At 50.8% G+C, this 23180-nt stretch overlaps 7 protein-coding genes across 7 annotated transcripts; 1 reads left to right on the forward strand and 6 right to left on the reverse strand.

Moving 5' to 3' along the window:
• Positions 1-360: 360 nt before the first annotated feature.
• Positions 361-2625, reverse strand: N7496_009279 (SKN1/KRE6 family beta-glucan synthesis-associated protein; the record flags this gene model as incomplete). The annotated part of the gene is given in 7 exon segments (XM_056702193.1): positions 361-412; positions 482-959; positions 1020-1539; positions 1596-1697; positions 1751-1928; positions 1986-2585; positions 2603-2625. The coding sequence occupies 7 exon segments, from the start codon at positions 2623-2625 to the stop codon at positions 361-363; spliced, it is 1953 nt and encodes a 650-aa protein (XP_056551193.1).
• Positions 2626-4063: 1438 nt separating this feature from the next.
• On the reverse strand, positions 4064-4800 carry N7496_009280 (uncharacterized protein; the record flags this gene model as incomplete). Its single annotated transcript, XM_056702194.1, has 2 exons — positions 4064-4341; positions 4554-4800. The coding sequence occupies 2 exons, from the start codon at positions 4798-4800 to the stop codon at positions 4064-4066; spliced, it is 525 nt and encodes a 174-aa protein (XP_056551194.1).
• Positions 4801-5487: 687 nt separating this feature from the next.
• rpL3 (60S ribosomal protein uL3) lies at positions 5488-7904 on the reverse strand (the record flags this gene model as incomplete). Its single annotated transcript, XM_056702195.1, has 7 exons — positions 5488-5743; positions 5800-6473; positions 6536-6692; positions 6782-6839; positions 6945-6976; positions 7049-7165; positions 7891-7904. The coding sequence occupies 7 exons, from the start codon at positions 7902-7904 to the stop codon at positions 5488-5490; spliced, it is 1308 nt and encodes a 435-aa protein (XP_056551195.1).
• Positions 7905-8540: 636 nt separating this feature from the next.
• Positions 8541-11539, reverse strand: cyc8 (putative transcriptional corepressor Cyc8; the record flags this gene model as incomplete). Its single annotated transcript, XM_056702196.1, has 6 exons — positions 8541-10279; positions 10350-10506; positions 10564-10656; positions 10727-10906; positions 10977-11263; positions 11353-11539. The coding sequence occupies 6 exons, from the start codon at positions 11537-11539 to the stop codon at positions 8541-8543; spliced, it is 2643 nt and encodes an 880-aa protein (XP_056551196.1).
• Positions 11540-15788: 4249 nt separating this feature from the next.
• Positions 15789-16056, reverse strand: N7496_009283 (uncharacterized protein; the record flags this gene model as incomplete). Its single annotated transcript, XM_056702197.1, has 2 exons — positions 15789-15934; positions 15972-16056. 2 exons carry the CDS (start codon positions 16054-16056, stop codon positions 15789-15791), a joined length of 231 nt encoding a protein of 76 aa, XP_056551197.1.
• A 1876-nt stretch (positions 16057-17932) lies between these two features.
• Positions 17933-19780, reverse strand: N7496_009284 (multicopper oxidase; the record flags this gene model as incomplete). The annotated part of the gene is made up of 1 exon (XM_056702198.1): positions 17933-19780. One exon carries the CDS (start codon positions 19778-19780, stop codon positions 17933-17935), a length of 1848 nt encoding a protein of 615 aa, XP_056551198.1.
• A 920-nt stretch (positions 19781-20700) lies between these two features.
• On the forward strand, positions 20701-21888 carry N7496_009285 (FTR1 family protein; the record flags this gene model as incomplete). Its single annotated transcript, XM_056702199.1, has 2 exons — positions 20701-20994; positions 21055-21888. The coding sequence occupies 2 exons, from the start codon at positions 20701-20703 to the stop codon at positions 21886-21888; spliced, it is 1128 nt and encodes a 375-aa protein (XP_056551199.1).
• Between the last annotated feature and the right edge of the window lie 1292 nt (positions 21889-23180).

Consider the following 23180-nt stretch of genomic DNA (forward strand, 5'->3'; position numbering starts at 1 on the left):
AGGGAGATCAAGAGGTGGTTGTAATTGTCGGTGCCTCAGGCGAGGTCAGCGGGGGAATTGCTGAGTCATCATATACAAGCTGGACCTACAGCACCTGCAGAGATCTATATGCCCCTGTCATCTCTGCGAGTTGATATTAGACAGGAGTGCATTGAATATGGTAGATGTAAGCAACTACGGGATTGTTTTAAAGAATGAAAGATGATATTATGAATAACTATAATATCAGGTATCGAATAAGACCCAGAATGAAGATGAGGTGCCCCAACCCCCGCAACGCCAAAACACAATGCCGCTAAAACGACGCAGGAACGATTTCAACGATCAAGACAGGCAACGGCCATACTAGACGAGAGTTTGTTAACAGCCATGCATATAGCTATTCTTCGGCCAGCGGTAACCAGCATCCTCCCTAGAAGACAAAAGAGTCAGTAAACCAGTAAACAGTAACCTCACAATAGAGCAGACCAGGATAACTCACCAAGTCGTCAGATTATGATTATCATACGCCCTCCGATGCGCATCAATATACCCCGTAGTCTCAAACCCAGGCGGATCACACGTAACGCTAATCTCATCCGGATCCTGATAAATCCGGATATAATCAACCCGCAAATACGCAGGCATATACTCGCGGATACTTTTATTCTGCGGCGCAAAGTTATCTGCCATACCCAGATTCATGACTATACTCATTGGTTCGAGCGGGATCATGCGTTGTCCGATGTTACCATTGGGACCGATGGCGCGTCCGTCCAGCGTCCAGGTTTTGTCGGCGCCGATGAACCAGGTTACATTTCCCGTGGCGCCGGGGGTGTATTCGAAGGCGAAGGTCTGGTATTCTGTGCCGTTGTACCAGCGGCTGTTTAGGTTTGACAGGCCTGACATGGCTTGTTGGTAGATGCCGCCACGGTAGGAGTTTATTTGGGTGATGCGCGGATCGTAGACGGCAGTGTAGTCTGAAAATCAAATGCTTAGAGAGTGACTGGAGATGAGTAGGCTTCGGGTGGGGGACTAACCGTAATCTGGCATGTACCAGAGATCAAATGGAGCCGCTTGTAGAGACTGCGAGGCCATACCAATGTATGGACCGTCGCCGTTCAATGGAGCTGTGCTACCTTCAATGACATCGATTTCCGGGGCACTGCGAGCGTGGCCAGGGCTGGGATGATCAGACCCGGGACAAGCGCAGCCAGGAAGTCGCATGCCAGGAAGAAAGTTGATGCCATCGGGAGAACTTTGGTTGGGAGTGATTCCAGCGTCACAACCGTCATGGTAACTGTATGGCCACATTCCATCTGTAGTTGCAGCATGACCGGGACGACCCAGGTTGCCCATGGCCCAGAAACCAGGCCAGAAACCCTGGATGTGTCCGTCACCGGGGAGAGAAAGACTTGCTTCGAGACGACCACCCTTGAAGCAAAGTTTGTTCCAGCTTTGGACCATGCCGGATCGGTATTGCAGGCCGTGATTCTTGAAGTTGTCGAATCGGATTTCCATGACGCCTTCGTTCGTGGTGACTGCATCGGGATCGTACCACTAGATTCATGTTAGTTGTTGGAATCTCACTGAACCTCTCGATCAGCGATACACACCTCTTTGTCCATGGTCACACCATACCATAGATCCACCGCTTGGAAAAAGGGGTCGTCATCATCGTAAAATGTTCGACCGGGCAGATTGAACTCGTCCGAGAACTGCTTCATATTAGACATACAGTCTTTACCCACCTGGTCAATTCCACACTTACCACGAGCTTCCACTCCTTGCCATCCACATTCTTCTTGGTCATTGCCTCTTCAGGTGTATCCGGATCAATCAATCCTCTCCGAATATTCTCCAACAAAGGCATGTCCCCAACATCCAAGCAGGGAAAGTCTCCATCCTTGCAAGGATGAGTCGGTTTGAGAATGCCCTCGACCCAAGATCTATCACCATTCACATTAGCAATCAAACCTCCTGCAACAAGGTACAAGATTCCTTACATGACCGGGTACCCAATGAAGAGCACCAAAATTCCCACCGTCAACAAGGCCAACCCACCAATATTCAACACACCTCGACGATTACAAACATCACACTCACGGTCCTGGTCCGCGGGATCGGGATTATGCAGATAATCATCCTTCTCCACGTCCTCAGGAAAAAGCAACAACCCATCCGTCGGCATGATATTAAACTTTTCCGAAACAGTCTGCGTGTTAACATCATACTCGTCGCTTCCGGTCCGACTCGGTGCCCGCGAGTAATCATCAAACGGATTGAAATGAAACCGACTATCCCGACTCATCGAGCTGACACTCGACCGCGCCGCAGAACGCGCAGACCAGCGATCAGGAGACCCGGATCGATCCTGATCATCCCGGGGTGTGGGTCGCAGCTTTGGAGGGAGTAGGAACTCTGATGACTCCGGTGCGTGAGAGACACCGTACGGCGACATACCCTGAGCTCCAACGGGCATCTGTGGTTCAGAACCCTGGGGCGTCAACGGTCGAGGTGAGTTCCGACCATTCAACGGAGCATAGCCCTCGTTGGTTTCGAGAAATGGATCCTGGCCCCCGAGTTTAGGCGGATGTGAGGCATCTCTTGCTTGGAGCTCGACGTTTCAGAGCCTTGGTCCGACATTTGAAAGGCGTCCTAGCGGATATGATGTTGTGAAAGCCGGGTCCGATCCGGTTGTCGTCCGATGTTCGTGAGTCTTGACAAGCAAGACTAGTATCGTCCAGGTTGCCCCGACGGTTTGCAATTGTTGGCCTGGTCCAATTGCTCTTCTACCTTGTTCTCGCTGCGTTTTCTTCTTCCTTTCTCCCACAATCTCCAAGCTGGTAAGGTAAGGACCGAAAGGGTGCTTATCTGTGTACCGTCAAGTCCAATGCAGGCGAATGAGTGGACAGGACCACTTGGACTATATCCAATGTCCCAAGCGAAGACGTTGTACAGCGTGCAGACAGCGTGGAAGCGACAGAGAAGAATAAGAGAAAAACTCTCAAGCACCGCAGTGCTGAGAGAAAAGACGAGCCTAGATTGCGAAATCCACTCCTAGAGGGGATTCTTGTTTGGGTGGATGAGGGGAGTGGAATGCCCGATTTTCTGGCCAAGGGATCAACCCGTGGTATGCGTATAGCTCCCTCGACGGTGCAGACAACGGCACAGTAACTGCAATTTGAGTATTTTAAGCTGCTGAAACTCATTCAAGAGATTCAATTCCAATTCTGGCGCTTGAAAAGCAATGCAATTGATGTTGAATTGCAGGATAGTTTGGTCCTGGTCGCTTGTATTTGCTGCTCCTGGGGTGAAGCGCCCTCTCCCAGGGCAAAGCACATTCCGGGGATGCCCTCCCCGGGGCAGCGAGGAATGAGAGGCTCATGAATGCTAGCCAGGGATTTAGCGATCGTCAACGCGTTGACTTCTGCAAGTTTCGGTCGATCGAGTTGTAACGGTCTCCGTGGAATACGATTTCAATGCTGTAGAGAGTCAAGTGTGAAGAGAAAGTTATTCAGTGCGGGAAGATTCAATCTTCGATCTAAGGGGAGGTTAGGTTATCTACACCACATCGCCCTACATCAGTCCGACTGAACACATAGTAAAATAGCCCACTGTTCCATGACTATGAGTAAATTTACGATATTTACCTCGCGGCTCCCAGATCCAACGCGGCCATTCCCGAACACGCGTCCCTATTCTCGGCCTGCCGCTCCAACGGAATGTCGCGATGCCCGAACGAGCAACTGTCAAGATGACCTCAAACAGGGAATACAAAAGATTGAACAATCAAGGCAAGCCTAGATCCCGGATCATAATCCCTGCCTGTTTCAACGTGGACATTCCTCTTTATGCCGTTCTCCAGAATAGAGTATCTATGCCCCACGCGGGCAGGTTCAACGTTGTCGAGCCCGGCTTCTCCATAAACAGTATAGTCGGATATAATTCTAGCTATGGTAGCTATCCAGTCAAACTCTATACCAAGAAAAGTAACTCTGCTAGATAGCACTACATATACATCACGCATCACTCATATCGCATCGACATCGAAGCAACCATCCCACGGAAGAAGCTATTCACTCTACGACTCAAACGCCTTCGCTCGTAGACCAACAACCCGACTACCCGGCACATCCAGAGCCAGCACCCAATACTCCAATTTCGTGCTCGTCAACTCTACCCGGTAAACCTTGACCTCGACGCCAGACTGGTCCGCATCGGAGGCCTTTTCCACGGCTGCCGAGCGGACAGCACGTAGCACGGAGGCATACTGGTTCTTCGGGTCAAAGGAGGAAGGGCTCAGGGTTTCGATAGCCTGTGAGAGATCGGCGGAGGGGGAGATGAGGCGGGAGAACTGATCTAGGTAGTTATGTGGTGTTACTATGATGATGCATACTTCATAATCCAGGCAAAGCGCACGCCATCAAGGGTAAACTGATGCACGCATAGTAAAAGAGATGCGATCCGACGCTCTCGGGCTTATCTCAAGACCAAATCATGCACGGGTCCCTGAAACCGCGCAAGGCACGCCTTCGCCGGGGCACATATAGTATGTAGGTCCATTCACGTACCTGCGCTAGGCCAATCTCCCTTCGACGCGCCCTCCCACCGCAGGGCAACGGGTTCGAAGGGCTCATCGGCATCCGAAATGTAATACGCATCGACCGACTGCAGCGCCACGGGGACGTTGGTGTTGGCATCCACCGTTTCGGTCCGGGCGGTCTCGGTCTCGCTGGCCCCTTGCTGTTGAGGGCGGCCCGCGTTGAGATCTGCGTTGGCTTTGTCCAGGAAGGACATGTAGGCATCGTCGGAGGACATGGTGGAGGATGTGGAGAAGGGTGTTGTTTGGGAGAGAGCTGTCGTGGGTGACTGGGAGCTTTGAGCTGCGGGGGAGATGCGGAATGTAGGTGTGCAGGTTTGGAGGGTCTTTCGAGGGGGGGTATCTGGGACGAGTGGAAGGAGCTAGACGGTGCAGTTGACGCGTTTGGATACGATGTTGAAGCGGAGAGGGATAAGCTGAAGAGGTTGAACGGGGAGAGCGTGTAAAGAGCGTCGTGATGGTTGGAGCGGGTGTATTTGAGGAATAATGTGGGATGACGCAATGGATCCTTGATGGCGGCCGCATGGCTGCACAACCCAGTTTGTGGCGGGCAAGTCCAGTTAAGAGGAAATTAATGACAATGATGAGGCAAAGTTTGTAGGTCACTGAGGTGGTCAAGGCTTAGAATTAGGAAGTAAAAAAATTAATGGAAAGGTTTCCGATGGCTACGGCAGTCCTTAATAACTCGCAACCGTAAAAATACCCATGTCAGGTCAACCTAAACTATAGGAAGATATGGCTATTTAAGTAGTTGAGATTAACAACATACAAGGTAAACCCCAAACTCTACAGATCTACACATGACTTCTCTCTACTTTACAGCACAATTCGAATCATAAAGGTATTGTTCGCTTTTTTATTGAACTGAAAATACGTCACTGACACCGACCATAGCTCGAAAAACCTTAAACAGTCTGGATAAGGTCCTTCTTGAGGGTACCCATGAAGGCCTTCTTCTCCTCGGCGGTCTGGAAAGCACCGTGACCGAACTTGGAGGAGGTGTCGATCCACTTGAGGGAGACCTTCTCGGTGGCACGGCGGGAGGTCTGGGGGTACAGGGTCTTGCGGAGGGTCATGACACGCTTCTTGACACCGGGAACGGAGCCCTTGAGCATGACGAAGTCGTTCTTGACCTCACCGTAGTGAACGAAGCCACCAAGACTGTGATAATAGTTAGTAAAATCGAGCATGAAATAGCTGGGGGAGTCAGAACATACGGAGTAATCTGCTTCTTGGAGATATCGAACTCGGTGGAGGCGTTGCCCTCATCGGTACCCTTGCCAATGCGGAAGACCTTGTGGTTGCAAGAGGTACGGTGGTGGTAACCCATCTGACCGGCACGGGCAACAGTCCACTGGACGTGGCTAGGGTGCCAGGCACCAATACAAGCGACCTTGCGGAGACCCTTGTGCGTCTTGCGGGGCAGCTTGGTGGTACCCCAACGAGAGGTAACACCCTGGAAACCGTGACCCTTGGTGACGGCGATGACGTCGATCATCTCGTCCTGCTCGAAGATGGAGTCGATGTCGATGGTCTTCTCGAAGAGGTTGCGGGAGAAGTCAACCTTGTCGGCAATGGAGCCACCGTTGACCTGGATCTCCATGAGGTGGGCCTTCTTCTGCTTGATGGGGGTCTTGCGGATCTGGGTGTGGGCGAGGACACGGACGACAGTGCAGTACTTCTTGATGCGCTCGAGCTCACGGGTGATGGAGGCACCGGAAGACTCGGCGTGCTGCTTGGCGTACTTGGTGAAGGCCTTCTTCTTGGACTTGTACCAGTTCTTGTAGAAGCGACGCTTGACCTCGTCGCTCAAGTGCTCAGCCCAGACGGTGGTGAGGGAGCGGAGACCGCGGGGAGTCTCGATGTAACCGACGACACCAACGGCAACGAGCTGAAGAAAGTGGTTGTTAGAATAATTTCCAAGGAAAGAGTACGATTGTGATATCCACATACAGGAGGGGTCTCGATGACGGTAACGGCCTCAACGATCTCCTTCTTGTGCATCTTGGCACCGGGACGGTCAAGGTCACGGACGACGGTGGTCATACCGGCCTTGTAGCCCATGGAGGCAGTCAAGTGGACGGGCTTCTTGGGGTCATCCTTGGGGAAGCTATTCGCGGAAAAAAAAAAGTCTCAGTACTCGGATCTCCACACATTCAAAGCGAAAATTTTCGCAATTTCAAGGATGTAAAAACGCACCTCTTAACCTTACCGCGGTGGCGGGCAGCGCGCTTGCGCGGGAGGTAGGCCAGGGAGCCTGTAGAGAAAACATCAGTATCATCGCACAGAAGGTTGAGTTTTTCTGGCGGGTCGAAATTTCGACTCGGCGCAGGAGAAAGCAGCGTATTGAGTGATCACGAACCGTGGCGAGGGGCTTCGAACTTCCGGTGACTCCTGAAAAGAGAATAGATATTAGCAATTGCATTCAATGCAGTGATCGAATAGCCATGGCGATGTGCGACTCACATCTTGACCCTGTTGTCGTTAGCGTGGTGAGGACGTCGAGAAACTGACGATCTGAAAGTGTGGAAAGCATTTTGCGCTTGCCGAGTTGTGGGCTGAGTCAGCAGGTAAGCGACCCCACTGTTATGTGAGTCACATGATGTGGTGTATCACGTGCTAGGTGTTCGATTTTGGCTTTTGACTTTTGGCGGAGTGGAGTTTCCCCTGATTGGCTGGCTCGGTGCTCGTGGATATTCGAGGTATGGAAAGCATCTTCATTCAGGACTATTCAACGGCCAATTCTTGCTAGAGAATGGCAAGTTGATGTTACATAGACGTCATTTGGATGATGAATGCTTGGGCTATTGTCTGTAGAACAAAACCCATTACCCTCTTCCAAGGTTCCTGCCGGGTCTTGGCTTCTGCAAGGCTGCCAGTCCTCGCTTTAGTTGGAACTAGCTAAGGTTGTCTAATCTTGTCTTGATTTTCTTAACTATCGTTAATGACAGATTCTTTATGCTCTTTATTCAAGACATGTCTTATTTATTAAACACGGATCTAGCTCCAGTATAATTAGGTAGGTACCGGAGGGTGCACAGCCATAGGTGAAGCGGGACCCGAACAGAATATATTCCCGATACTCGTCTGAAAACCCCCAACGCTCTAACATGCTATGATGGACAGAACTAAGCTTAGGAAATCGTTAAAAGAGGAAACCACTGAGGCCGCTTTGAAATTTCTTTCCCCTTTACTGAGAATCAATGTCCGACGCGACAGCGTACCCATCAGGGAAGGATGTTTGAGTGTCGTACTACCGACATGGATGGATATCGGCAGACGACCTCGTGCTTCCTACCAAGCCTCACCTTCGGACAAACATCGAAATGACTCGAGCTAGGATCGAATCACGGGCACGCTGTGACGTTTTGTCTGTTTACATCTACACCGGCTTGGAGACACAGCCCTAACTTACCTAAAAAAATCTACAAGCTTCAGCTGCTACTCGAATGAGCGACAATCTACAACTACAAATCACCAAGCCTTCCAATGACACATGGCTGAAATTGCTACCACAAAGATGCCCTCGCATCCGCATCGAAAAAAAATCCACAGGAAAGTAGTATAAAGGAAAAAAAGATCACTTTCAGATAAAAGATATAAAAAAAAATTCATCAGAGGGGGGCGGGACAGAAAGAACGAATACAGGACACACGACCGCATCCGATGTCGACTCACCCAGCCAACATCAAGTGGATCTGAGGCGTAGCCGAAAACGACGGGGGTCTTGACACCAACGTTAAGGGTTAAAGGGGACATTCATACCGTACATGACGCGGGAAAAGGGGGGGTGGTGGAGGGATAATAGGATAAGAGGGGGAGTGATAGAAAGGACACGGGGGAGAAAGAAAAAAAGGAGGAAAATTGAGATGGAACTCGGCAGAATGTAAACAGACAGAGACACGAGACATGAAACTATTCGTGATTTACTCAAAAGAAAACATGGGAGATGTTCTTTTTAGGCGCTCTCGGTCTTCGAGGGAGTGCCTTGGCGACCGTTGCTGACTCCATTGCCGTTCGTGGCAGTGCCCGTAGCGCTGCCGTTGGGGCTGCCCTTAACAGCAGCACCGGCCTTCTTCTCATCATCACCGTCATCATCGTAATCCTCATCCATGTCCATCTTCCGAGCGGCGGGCTCATGTGACGAGGGAGCCTCTGGGCGAGGAGCCTCCTCCTTGACCGGGGTGTGGGCCGAAGGAGGTCCCGAGGGAGGACCGTTGGACGCAGGGGGAGGAGCAGCGCTCTCAGCCATGGGGGGAAGGCTGGGGCCACCTGAAGCGTGAGGAGGCATGTTTTGGATGGAGGGCAGGGTAGGAGGGTGGTGGGCTGCCTCGGACGGGTGGTAGTTCTCGTTGGCTCGGCGAGCATCCTCACGGCGAGCCTCCGAAGAACTGCGTCGCTGCATCTGACCAGGAGAAGGCAAGCGAGCAGGAGGACTGGGACGACGGCTGTTCTGGTCATCCAGACGGGCCCGAGTCTCATCGCTGGCCTGCTTCTTGACGGGACCGGCTTCACCCTCCCATTCACGTCCACGCTTCATAGCAGATGGCGGGCGGTCTTCACGGTCACGAGCAGCGGCCTCAGCAGCAGTCGCAGCCGACGCAGGGGGAGGGGCACCGGAGGCGATACCAGTGGTGCTGCCACCCGGAGTGGGAGCGAGCGGGCCGTGGTGGTACTGCTGGTGGGGGTAGCCCGAACCAGGAGAAGAGGGACGCTCATCACGGATGGGGCGAATCTCGGTGGGAGGGGTGAAGGGACGATGTCCGTAAGGAGGAGCAGGAGCACCAGGAGCTGCACCGCCGTTAGGAGCTCCGGGAGCCGGAGCACCAGTGGGCGCGGGAGGGAGGGGCCCCCGAGCAGCAGAGCCAAATGGTGCATTACCACCGCTGGGTGCACGCTCATGAGCGGGAGCCGGTGCGTTACCCAGCTGGGGCAGGGTGTGAGGTGGAGGGTAGGCATTAGGGCCAGCCATCTTGGGCGAGCGAGGAGGGGCGCCAGCGCGAGCAGGGTCAGGGAATGCCCGACCAGGCTCCTGGCGAGGGCTAGCCTGGGGAGCACCAGGGGCACGCAGGGCATCACGCTGGTCAACGCCGTTGGCAGGCGGCAAGGCAGGACCCTGCTGCGGGTGCAGCTCACTAGCACCGCGATTCCAGTCAATTTGACGAGGAGGAGCGGGTGCCTGAGGTGGAGGACCGACTGGAGCGGGGGCAGCAGCGGGGGCAGAACCGCCCCACTGAGGAGCAGGGGGTGCTCCGACGCCGGGTGCCTGGTAAGCCTGAGGGTGAACATCCTGCGGCTGAGGAGCAGGTGCGTTGTTCTGCTGAGCAGAGCCGGACAGCTGGCTCTGGAGAAGCTGCAGACGGGCCTTGATGTGGACGTTGGATGGGTCGAGATCCGCAGCCCGGCCATAAGCATCGAGAGCGTCGGCAATCTGGTTGTTGCACGACTCGTACAAGGTACCCAGATCATACCAGACTTCAGAAATGTATGGGTTCAAGCGAATCGCACGAGAGTAAGCATCGAGCGCATCGCGGTACTGGTTGATCTGGTAGTATAGGACACCAATCGAGCACCAGAAGGTAGGGTTGCGACCATCGCGGTAGACGGCCTGCTGGTAAGCTTCGTATGCCTTCGGGTATTTAGCCTGAGACATGTAGCAACGACCAAGCAGGTACCAGCTTTGAGCATCGTTGTTGTCTAATAAAAAGGGGACGCGTTAGTACTAAAGTAGAGATGAGGAGAAGGAAGTTCTGAGATATATGCTTACCAGCACTGACGGACTTCTCCAGGTACTCGATAGCCTTCTCTTGGCTCGCGTAGCTGTTGCTCTGCTGGTGGTAGAGCCAACCGAGCTGCTGGAGAACCTTGGCGTGGTTGGGGTCACGCTCCAACACGCGTCTATAAGCACCCTGAGCAGATTCGAACTAGACAAGGAAGTTAGTATGGCGCGGCAGGGCACGAGACTAGTTTTAGATACTTACATCCTTCTGTTGCTCGTGGACGTGGCCGACCTGGAACCAGATGTCCTCCTCGGTGAGGGGGCGAGGCGGGTCGTTGACAATATACTTGAAGCACTGTGGAAAGAAAAAAACAAGAGGTCAGCTATCAGGGTCCCACGGTTATCAAGGTCAATGGCTGACATACATCAAGACTCTGACTAAACTTCTGCTGCTGCTTGTATATTATGCCCAAGCGGAAGTAAATCTCGTTGGCCTTCTCAAACTCTGGCGCCATGCGCATGACCTGAGAAAAGGCCTCTTCGGCGTGGTCCAGGGATCCGTAGCGATCGTACAGGATACCAATACCGTACCAAAGCTTGGGTTCCTAAATTGAAAAGCGTAATGTTAGCGTCGCGCGTTTCGCAAACCCTGTCACGAGGACCATCGCCACTTACCTTGGGGTCACGAAGATGGTACAGAGCCTGCTGATAAGAGGTATAGGCCTCTTGCAGGTTATCCATCATCAAGTGACAGTGACCTAAGCTACCCCAGGTCTCGCCGCTGGTCGGATCCAGCTTCAAGATATTCTGGAGGTATTCGATAGCCTTGGGGAACTGTTCCTTGGTGCGCAGGATGCACGAGATGGCGTTCATGGCGGGGATAGACCATTGATTGTGGCGCAAAGCTTGCTCGTAGGCATTCATCGCGCCATCCAGGTCGCCCATCAGTTCGGTCAAGTTGCCTATATAAGTTATATACAGTTAGTACGGGCAATGTTTTTTTTCTTTTCAATTTCCCCCAGTTCGTCGCCGGGACAAGCTTGTTTCATACCAATTTGGAGCCACACTTGCTCATTCAGGCCAGCGATCTTCTGAGCTGTGGTGAGGGAAACTCCCTTCTGGCCTTGTGCAGGAATCGCAGCAGGAGGCATGTGGCCATTAGCCTGGGCGTGGGCGGCCATGGCGGCAGCGTGGTGTTGGGCCACCCCGGCGGTAGGGGAGGGCTGGGTATGCGACATGATGGTCTCCGAGGGTGTGAGATGAGATTGTGGTTCACCGTGATGCGACCCAGAAGTCCCGCGACCTTTGCGACACGATGATGCAATCTACCCGACGACGAAGAGAGCAGTGGCGGGTAGAGCTGGAACGTGGAGAACGAACGCCCCAGCGGATGATGAATCGTAGATTTAAATGTCGCGCGGAGAAAGGAAAAGGGAGACTATCACAACGCGAAGTCCGACCGGCGGTGATGGAAGACCCAGCGATCGGCGCGAATTGGATTGGGGATGCGCGGCCACGATAGGGAGAAACCGAGTTAGAGCGCGCTCGTGTGGAGATGTTTTGGGGGAGCACACGGCCAGGTTCCCAAGATGGGGGTGATGGAAAGAGGAAAGAGGTAGAGTAAAGGAGTGTGGAATAGGAAGATGGAAGTATACGGTGGATAGCAAGGATGGGAGGATGCAGGGGAAGACGGGAAGAGTCACGGAAGGGGAAAAGGATGAAGCCCGAGAAGAGAGAAGGGAAGAGTCGAGGGGCTGGCAGGAAGTGTGAAATTTGCCAAGCGGCGCTAGTGGTTGTGCAGCTTTTGCTGCGGCCGTCACCAAGACCGGGCAGGGCCACGGCCGACGGGGTTTGATGAGTTTGCTTTTTGGGTTTTGGGGGGGGGGAGACTTAGGTACTGGGTGACTGGGTTACTGGGCAAGTTACAGCTAAGGTCTGAGAGGGCCTTAGGAGAAAACGGGACCCAACGCTAATGGAAGTGGGTCCTGCGCAACGCCAGCATCACCATCCCACGCCAAAAGAGAGCTGGTCCCCTCCCGGGCTTAGCGCCATGGGGCCGATCTGGAGGCGGTTATTGTCTTATTTTTTTTTTTTTTTTTCTTCCGGATTTTTCTTTTTACATTATTTCTCGCTTTTTCGGGGGAAGGCTTTAATTTTAATTTTAATTTTCTTTTCTTCTCCCACCAACAACGGTGTACGGAAGTCGACGCACGCTTATCCTGGAACATACAGTATACTAGGATAGTCCAAGTATATAATTATAATATAGAAAAATTGATAGTAGATAAATTACTATCATAGTAGAGTAAGTAGAATGATATTATCTAGTAAACCTCATCCCTCGATATACCGTCCTTCCTTCTTCTTCTTCTTCTTCTTCCTCCTAGACTCGTGATGAAACACATCATTCTTCACTCACACGAACTCTCCCCGGTTGGGCCGAGTGGCGCCCTAGTGGGTCCTCGGGGTGGACACCCCCGTGGTCACTGGGGGACACTAACCCTAGTACTTACCATATGTACTCCGTACTGTAGGTATGTAAAGTTGTCCACGCTAAGGCTTTTCTTAGGCTCCCTCAGGACCGGGACGAGAGACTAGTGCCTAATCCGGACTAGCGCAACTGTTCTCCGTGCCACTCCGACTTTTAGCCTAGATCCGGCAACTGGCGACTGCAGGCCCCTCAGACCCGGTTGGACCGTGCCCTCGATCCCTGACCCCTGGCTCATCCTCTGCCTTCTACTGTACGCGGGACGCGGTACAAAGTATGTATGGAGTACCGCACTCTGTATAGAGTACGGAGTACTCTCTATAACTCTACAGTACTCCGCTTTTCTTCCGCTGCATGGCCAGGTCATCTCCCAACCCGGAATAGTGCAGCGTGCAGGGCTGTCGAGCAACCCTATGGGACTGACATATTTGTATCCAGCCTGGAGATCGATAGGGGGGAAAATAATAAAATGAAGATATATATCTGATCTGAGCTACTGCACGGATTATGTATGATCTGGTTGGTTATGGAATGTCTTATATTTCTCCGGGGTACAGGGGACTTATGAACCCAGTCTCGTTTCTCCAGGAAATATATATTCTTGAGATACATCCATACTCTCCCCTCTCCCGTGGAAAAGTACCTTAACTACCTACTCCCGTCCTCCATATTCCGTACTAATAGGTACTTGCTATCCTCCCTTGACCTATCTTCCCATCCTCCTATAGGCCCCCCTCTGCCTGCAGGGTTCCTTGACTTGCATACCGGGCACCTCACACCCCCCCGTTTTAAGCCAGACAAGTCCAGACAAGCCCAAGCCGAAGCCCAAGCCAGAGCCAGAGCAAGAGCTAGACCAACCCGAAAGTCCCAAAAGTCAAAAAGTCAAAAAAGCCATGGCCCCCTCCAGCCTCCAGCCGCTAGTGCAATTCGCCCCTTCCGTCATGACCTTCCACTCGTTCCCGCTCCCAGTCACTTACTATAACCGGTTTAGTGTGTCCGGTCTCGCTTCCTCCACATTTGAATTGGCATTTTTGGGGACTTTTTTTGTCTTATTTTTTTTTCCTTTTGGAAGGGAGTTATATTTCCCGGATTCTTGTTCTCCAGTTGGTTGGTTTATCTTCCTAGCTACAGTGCTACACTGCCTATTCCTCTCGTATTCTGGGTTTCTATTTTGATTCTCGGACTGGACGGTACATACTTATACTGTACATTTGAAATGATCACTCTCTCGTACTTTCTTATTTTCTTTTTTAAATTACAGTTCTACACTCTTCCCCTCATTCACTAATATTCTCCTTCTCAACAGCCACATCAGCCACACCCCTTTGCCGCAAATGCCCATGCCAGTCGACGACGATCTTTGATTATGTATCCTTCCCGTGCTCTGGCCCCGTGGAGCCCATGTCAATTGCTTTCCGGACTCGAACCTTCTCTCCTCCGTACTCTTTGTAACCTTGTACCTCAACTCTAGTTTCTTGTTGATCACTGATTCACGATGGCCCTGACCCCCCCCCTTGACCGTTAGCCCTTCCCACCGAACACCTACCATAACCTACCCACCCACACCGACTATATCTGCCTGATCCACCATCCCCATAATTCAATGTCGTTCCTTGTTATTTCGTCCAATCCGGCGATAAACCATTCATCCATAAGTACCGTGACTTAACCTATAGTACGGTGTGGAAGCTGAACAGCCCTGCCAACCCCTCCGCCATTCTCTAGTGATCCCGTACACTGCACATTGTACACTCTATCCAGGTCGCATCCACCTAAGCCCTGCGGCAGCCTCGATCGGCCCCCAATATGTCGTCAGCCCGAGCCCGGAGGAATCTCCAGTGGATGGGTCCACTCGGGGCGTGGGTACGCAAGCCCTCCTCCATTCTCTTGATTATTATTGAGTGATGAATTTTCTTTTCTTATTTTTGTTCTTATTTCTATCGCGTAGGGTTGGACTAGCCGAGCCGCCACTGCCGTTGCGTCGCAGTCCATTGTGTGAAATGAAATGCTAGACGTTCAGAGGGAAGAGCTGTCTTAATGAGGGAGTCTTACTATATCTACTACATGAACCAATGGCCAGTGATATACTACTGAAGAACCATCATTGCTTACTCCAGCTCATACTATGTACGGCACTCCGTACAATTCCTCCACAAAAGGCCACGCGAATCGGGTTACCATTCCTCGTCACCTGATTTGACAGCTTTTCCCACCCCGAAACCCTTTTTCACTAGTTCCAACTTCCTTCTAACTTCTCCCGGAACGGATTCCTTGGCTTATCACACAGTGGACAGACAACCTCCGCTGCCAGCCTGGGTTACACAACCGCTCGAGAAAAAAAAAAGAACAAACCCTCAACGTGCACTGCACAACCGTCACCAAAGCTGTCTGGAACCCTCGAGGTCCTATCCCCATTCATATATTAAATCCTTCATGGTTCCACGGCCCCGTCACTCGCATGACATGACATAAATTGTAACAGGGGGGGATCTGGTGTTCCTAAAGTTGTAACCCCCTTCTCCCTCTAGCGGATCCCTGCAGGCGCCGCCCCCTCCTTAAGCTCCGCTTCGGAGGAGAACGTGGATGGACCGAACGCAACTGAAACCGTCTGTGAGGATTTTGGTCGTTCATAACATAGTACATAGATAGTACCGAAGACTTAGTATAAGACATACTGCATCCCCCTCTATATATATATTCTTCCATACCTGTGTCCATATCTGCCCTAAGTCAATACCGACGCGACTCGGTTGCCTCGGTCGGGGCATGGGCCCTGCTCCACGCTCCACGCAGCCGCGCGCATAGAGAGACACGAGAGAGTCAAGACTAGACACTTGAGGAGTTCCACTGTGGGGACGGAGTCGGGTCCGGCACGGCTTTGAGGACTGTAATTAGGGGGGAAGGCACGCGCTCTCATAGGAGGTGGTTATACACTGGTGGAACAAAAATATACAGCAGCTACTCTATTGAATATGTGGTTATGAGAGTAAGCATAGACTCTAGTCTTTAGTTCGTGAGGGAATTAGCCATTCGCCGCGACCGATGGGAACGGGGCTAGCAGAGAAGCGGAGGCGCTCAGTCAAGACTTGGCCTTCAGCGCCAGTCTGTAGCTTTAACTTAGCATCCTCAAGCTTGGCCAAGCTGACTAGGAGAGTATACCATAATGTAGATTGAAGACTTACCAAAAATGGCGACCGTGGATATATTCTTATAATAATCGATCTTCAAATCTCGCAGACCGCAGACCCCAGGGATCAAGGGGGTCATTTAGCAGATAACCAGATACTGAAGCCCATTATCACCCTCTCTATCTAGGAAATACTAACCACCCTACTCTTCACTACTATTTTACGCTATACACCAGAACCCTTAATTTAAGAACAAAAGGGTTAGATATAGCTCCATTTAGCTACGACTATGTACACACATCTACCCCGTGTCTTCCCCGTGCACGGGCACGGTCCACCCACAACGGGGGGACCACACAACAAGCCAGGCAGTTTCACAAGACACCCGCGGAACTGTGGCATGCCTGCTGCAGCCACAAACGGAGCCCTTCCAATCTACTGGAAGGCTTGAATGGAGCATCCAGGCGGAGCTATCCAAGCAATAGGTCATGTGCTCTGACAACGCGTGGAGGCTAGAAACCCCTCCCTAGAGTCAACTAGGGGAATCAGATAACCACTAGACACGACTCGGAGTCGCAGCCTTTAGTAAGTACTTATATGCACTGCTCAGAACCTCTCAACTCGGAGACGAGTCATGTAATCAGCCACAAGCATTGAGAGCATTGAGTGTCTTTGCCTGTGACACTTGACCCTCGCACGGTGTCAGGCAAAAGCAACGTAAAATGAGGGTGGGGCCCCTCTAGGCTAGCTTTCCCTTTGACTTTTTTGCTTTTGTCGTGATAAGCAGTGGTCTCTGCTTTGTGATGAAGGGAATTGCCGAAATACGGTGTTGGTGGATATGTCTAAATGGTACTTTTAGCTTGGAAATTGGTCAACCGTGCGGCTGAGATTGACTATCGATGATCGGCTTTGGGGCGTGGGTGTAGGTCTGATGGCGTGCCTACAGACTAGTTATGGTAGGTTATTACTTAATACTGAGAGTTTTTTCAAGACTATTGAATTTTGAAAGTGAGCAATCTTGCCCTATAGACCTGGTAGAGTCACCGTGGAATCGCATACATCAAAACAATAACCTTGCGATAGCCTCCTTCGCCACTCAAAGCACATATGTATGAGAAGAGATACTAAATCCTAAGATCCCAGAGTCTTACATCATTACATCATTACATCACCCTCCTTTCAAACAAGTCTAAAACAACTCTCCCAAGACATGTGCCTATCCGTCTCGCGGCTAACATTGCTTTTTCCCGAGCAACCAGGCACCCTGCATCTAACCTCAGATCATGTCAGACCTGACACAAAGGGTGTGTATAAAAGAGATGGGAGGGGATGGTTCCATAAAACAACAATAAGCTACATATACGTACAAATAATGTATCTGCCGCCCATAAGGTGCCATCCGCCCAACACCCGCCGCTGCTTATCCCGCGTTGGGAGTAATCAAACACCGTACGGTAATTATGCAGCCTTCTCTATCAGTAGGGTTAAGGGACTGGGACTCGGCATGTCTGACAGGAAGCAGGGGGTGTGAGTGTGGGCGATCCTTTGCCGGGCTGAACCTTGTCTGTGGTGCGTGCTCGGGAATGATGCCGGCGATCGGATTGACCCCTTGCGACATGCAGCTGGCTTGATCTGTCGCCCTTTTTTCTGGATCATATTTTGGGAGTTGGGAATTTGGGTTGTGGGTTTAAGGGGATTCAAGAGGGTTCTTTGATTGTATTGGTTGGGGGTGAGGTCAGTATGGTAGATTTCGCGTACTACACGTGGGCGTCCAGGGCATTGCGACTTACAGACGATGAAAGACGATTGGTAGACAAGGGCATGAGTAAAGATGACAGTACATATTGGTTTTTCTAAGAGAATGCTTTTCTGCGTGGGTGTCTCTGTGTAGGTGGAAATCAAGGTCTGCATAATTTCACAGTGGCCCCAGAAGATTGTTGAACTATTCTATATGGCTATAAGTTCAAGTACATTACATACAGAATTGCGTCTCTTTAGACATCTCCTTGCTCGACTCAGTCTCGATACTCCTCCCTCTCCTGTGCTGTCGCACTTTCATCACCCAGACCTGATTCATGCATGGTAAACTTCAGATCTGAGATTCCATAGATCGAGATAGAAATCATTCCAACAACCGCACAGATGCATGAAAAGACAAGAGCCACAATACCACGGGTGGTAAATCCCGCAGGAATGAAGCCAGGGGGCTTGTTTTGTCCTTTCAGATCCAGGTAATCCTCGGTATTCCCGGCGGCATTACCCTTCCAGCTCATACTGGCAGCCTCGCAGACATCAATCTGGTTTTGAGAGATACTGAACTGGTCCTGGATTGCGAGGGGATCTTCCACAAACGTCATGGCAAGACCCTGCATCATGTGCCAGTCAATGTGGCAGTGGAATAACCAAACTCCCGGGTTGCTGGCAACGAAGCGGATAACATAGTATCCCCCAGGAGGAAGGACAAACGTATCTCGTCGGGCAGGATACGTGGGGAACGCGGTGTGATTCGAGGAATCAAAGGTTGCGAACTCCGTTCCGGCATCGTAGTCGTAAAAGTTGGCGCCATAGGGCGGGTACCGATCCAACAATTGGAAGTTGTGCCCGTGCAAGTGGAAAGGGTGGGTACCGGTGTCTTGATTGCTGAGAATAACCTCGACTACCTCATCTTGCTCGAGCACAATGGAATGAGTGTACTCGCCGTAGACGGTGGAATCAGTTGCCAGGTCTCCGGCATACTTGACAGTGTATAATGTTGGGACCTTCGGGGCTGTATAAGTGATGTTGTTCAGAAGCGCGTAGCCATCACCGTTGTCGAGGTTCTCCATGATCACAGTGACCTCCACCGTCTTCGTCGGGTTCTTATAGAGCTCCACTCTATCGTGTGGCACGAGGTTGATGTCATCAAAGGGATAGATCTCTGAAGAGTCAGACACCTCCAAAGTCACATTGTTGTGTGCAGCACCAGAGTTATACTCGAGCCAGTTGGTTTGGTTCAGCAAGAGATCGGACGGAATCGTATCAAGAAGCGACGAATCAGCAACCATGACCATCCCATAATTCTTTTCGGTGGAGTTTTTCATGGTCACTAGGACGGCGTAACGTTGCGCGACAGAAAGGTATAATCTGTCGGCTTCCGCTTCGTCGACGTAGACACCATCGATTTCGACGATTCGCATGGTATGGTCCTCAATCCAGAAATACTGACCGACAAACGCGGAGATATTGATCAAACGGATAAGGTAGGTCTTACCAGCCTGAACAGGATAACTCTGGCTGATTGAATTGTTGAACAAGAATGAATCGGGGATCGGCTCAGCTCCAGTAGGATTGTACAAGGACATAAACTCGGGCTTGATATCCTCGGCCAAGGTATGATACCAGTCGCTCATCGTAAGAGTCATCTCCTCATCATAATCATCGTAAAAGTACGACGAGTTGTCATGAACGATGAAAGGAGCCCGGTAACCATCAGGATAGCAGTAGTCCGTGTGGCAGTGATACCAATAGGTACCATTTTGATTGACAGTGAAGTTGTAGGTATAACTTGATCCCGGGGCCACTGGGCATTGCGTGACCATTGAAGGACCGTCCATGTCATTCGTGCCTTCTTGATACATGCCGTGCCAGTGGATAGAAGTCTTCTTGTCACCAAGGCCATTGAACATGTTGACGACCACGCGGTCTCCCTTGTTCACTTCGAGAACTGGTAGAGGCCATTGATCATTGATACCAATCACTTTGCGATCAGCAAGACCGTCAGGGTTTGCCGTTACCCAAGTGACATTCCAGTCGAATGTGTGTGTCACTGCATGACAGCCCAGAAGGAGCTGGAAAGCCCCGAGCCCAGCAAAGAGATTCCTCATCTTGCGCAGCACAGAACCTGACAGAAGAGAATGAGAAATTGGATAGAAGAGAAAAGGTCTTGCTGGACCGAAGCCCACTTTGATTTATTCATAGTGATATTCATATAAACACCTGACCAAAATTTTTTTCTTCCTATGGAACGACTTGGGCAATCCGGTTGACCGGACCCCGAGAGGCGTTCGAAGATGCCGAACACTGATTCTAGCGTTGTGGATACTGATTGATAATCGGACCTTGATCCCTAATTTGGCGTGTCGTTTTATCAGATCAACTATGGTTGCATGTTCCCGCTTGCAAACCCTGCAGGGTAATTCCGGCTCTGACCGTGGAAGTTGCTGGGACTCACAGATAAACTGTGAACCACGCGTCTATCCGCCGACGGTCCCACTTAATTTTGTCTAGTCTTGGCTAACACAACTCTCCGAACCTTTGCCAAGACATCAACAAGACTAGGTCATGCATCAACTAATTAGAGAATCCTCCTGGTCCGATGGCATTTCGTCGCCTGATGAGCTTTACTCTATGGGTTCGGGCTGAATTTCCATAACCGTTTTAGCGGTTTCTCAACTACTCTCGGGCTATCCGACAACATCACATTCGTTCAGACTCAAGTCGGAAACCAATTTGCCGAAGAGAATGAGTGGCTTGGTGGTATACCAGTCATTCCTGATCTGGGTCTGTTGTTGTCTCCGTATCCACGGCCTAGTTCCGAGGTTTACATGAAAAGCGGATTCTTTTATCAGATCAGTACTGGAAAGAGCAGCTCAACCGAAAATTCGGATGTACCCAGTGAAGACCTAGTATCTGACTGAAAAAGTCTTTTGACTAACAGGTTTGCTCGGTTCAATTCACATAAAAGCACAACTGGGAGCAGACTTGCCGGTTTCTCAAACCATCTCTCCACCCTTTGTCACACAAGATGGCCAACGTCTTTGCCGTGCAGGTTTTCTTCATCGTCTTTCGAGAATGCCTGGAAGCTATTATCATCGTGTCGGTTCTTCTCTCGTTCCTCAAGCAGTGTCTTGGTCAGCCGGGTCAAGACCAGACAATCTATAAACGACTGCGGAAGCAAGTCTATGTTGGATCAATTGTTGGTGTATTAATTTGCTTGTGTATTGGAGCAATCTTCATCGGCCTGTTCTACGGACTTGGACATGATGCTTGGTCGACCTCTGAAGATCTATGGGAAGGCATCTTCTACATCATTGCCACGGTAAGCCACCACTTGAACTCCCCACCAACTTTTTCGAACAAAAAGAGCTAAATTTTCTAGGTCATGATCACTATTATGGGACTTGCACTTCTTCGCATCAACAAGACTAAACAGAAATGGCGCGTAAAGATTGCCAAGGCCCTGGTTGAGAAGAGTCATCAGAAGTCTCGGTGGATGCGAAGTGATTGGGGCCGTCGCTACGCCATGTTTATCCTGCCTTTGATCACCACAATGCGTGAGGGCGTCGAAGCCGTCGTCTTCGTTGGTGGAGTCTCTCTTGGCTACCCTGCAACTTCTTTCCCGCTACCTGTCGTTACTGGAATCATCGCCGGACTCCTCACAGGCTGGTTGATCTACCGCGGAGGCAACGTCATGTCAATTCAGATCTTCCTGATTGCCTCGACCTGTGTCCTCTATCTCATTGCCGCTGGAATGTTCTCCAAAGCCATCTGGAGTCTGCAATACTACCGGTTCGAAGTCGGAGTGGGCAGTGATGTTTCTGAAGAGGGCTCGGGTGCTGGGTCTTATAATATCCTCGATACTGTCTGGCACGTCAACTGCTGCAACCCTGAGACTGACAACGGATGGGACGTTTTCCAAGCAATCCTGGGATGGCAAAATACTGGTACATATGGATCCATTATCAGCTACAACATTTACTGGCTCTTCATCATGGCCTGCGTTGCATGGATGATGTACGAGGAGCGGACTGGCCGAGCCCCCCTTGCGCAGAAATTCTGGCAAGTCTTGGCTCGTGTGCCGGGACTCAAGCGGATTGCTGGCAAGAAACTGGAAGCGATGAACATACAAGACGAGAGTGTCGTTCGTCAGGTGAACTCTTCGATGTTCCATGATTCTACCATTGAGACAGAAATGGTTCAGCTGAGTAAATGAGCCGGAAGAAACTGGGGTGCTTCGAGTATGCTCGAGAATCGTGGACTTCCGATTAGCATGGAAGTGATTGTGGGGTGGTTTTTACTTTTGAGAAGGGGAGACCGTCTTTGATGTTAAGTAGGGTTGAGGTTTACCAAAGATAATACAAAAAATGAATGACAGTTGTACTGGAGATATGTGATTGTGAATTAGAACTATGTAGAGAATTAGGCTTGGGATGAGCGTCGCCTAATCGGTATTCTACTCTTTCCTATGTTACTCTTCTAATTTCATAATTTAGTTCCATCCCTATATACATGCCGACCTAGCAGACTGGCCCTTCGGGAAAGCAAAATTTTCTCCCGACCGTGATCTCGGCGGAATCCGGTAAGTGAATTGAGGCTGGAACAAGTGCGGTAGACTCATAGGGCTCGGGTAGATAAGATTTATCTGATCGCCGAAGAGATGGGGCTCTCGCAAACCCGTACCGAATCGGGACTAGAATTATTGGTTAAATCCCCGCAAAGAAGAAATTTTCTCTGCGATCTATGGAAGTTCTCTCCACAGGAAGGTTAGGAATATTGTGAGAGATGGAGTGTAGTTCGGCTATTCCGAGCTGTTTGGGGCGAACATGTAGACCCTGCCTTTGTCAAATTTGAAATAACCGATAAAGGAAATTTTGAAGAAATTAGAATAAAGAGTCGAAGAACTTGCATAATAGACAATTCTACAAACTCTGTAGTGCCCATCGTCTGCCGTCACAAATGGCCGGCACCGACCTCCGAAGCCAAACTTGATCTTTCTAGATTCGTGCCCGACAAAGATGGATAACTCTTTCTCCACTAGACCTAACATCGCATGACCATATCCACTAGCCTCGTTGAATATTGTCTAATCAGGCATAGTCAAGGCTTGTAGGTCTTGACTTTGCCAAGCCCCGAGCTCCATGGCTTGGCATCTAGCCCGACATCATCGGCGTAGAACAGTCCTGACGATGCCGCAATGTTATTCGTCTTTATCATGAGTCAGTCCGACTCCGGCCAAACCATGGATGGATCAGTAAAGTACTCGGATATAGCCAGGCTTGGCATGAAAAGCCATGCAGCCATCGGCATGTCTCGCTCGAGTCGTCCTCGGTGTTGTTAATCGAATCCGGAAATTTGATTACTAAATTCATGGACATTCTTGATATCATCCTGGTTGGTTTCATTTCGAGGCTTGTCGAGTGGAGAGAGTATACGTACTCATATGTGGTCCTGGCCGAGGGTTGTTTCCGAACCTTTCCATCTATTGAGGGTCTGGTCGGGATGAGC

The sequence above is a fragment of the Penicillium cataractarum genome (assembly GCF_028827025.1).
Source record: "Penicillium cataractarum strain IBT 29864 chromosome Unknown utg000008l, whole genome shotgun sequence".
NCBI lineage: Eukaryota > Fungi > Ascomycota > Eurotiomycetes > Eurotiales > Aspergillaceae > Penicillium > Penicillium cataractarum.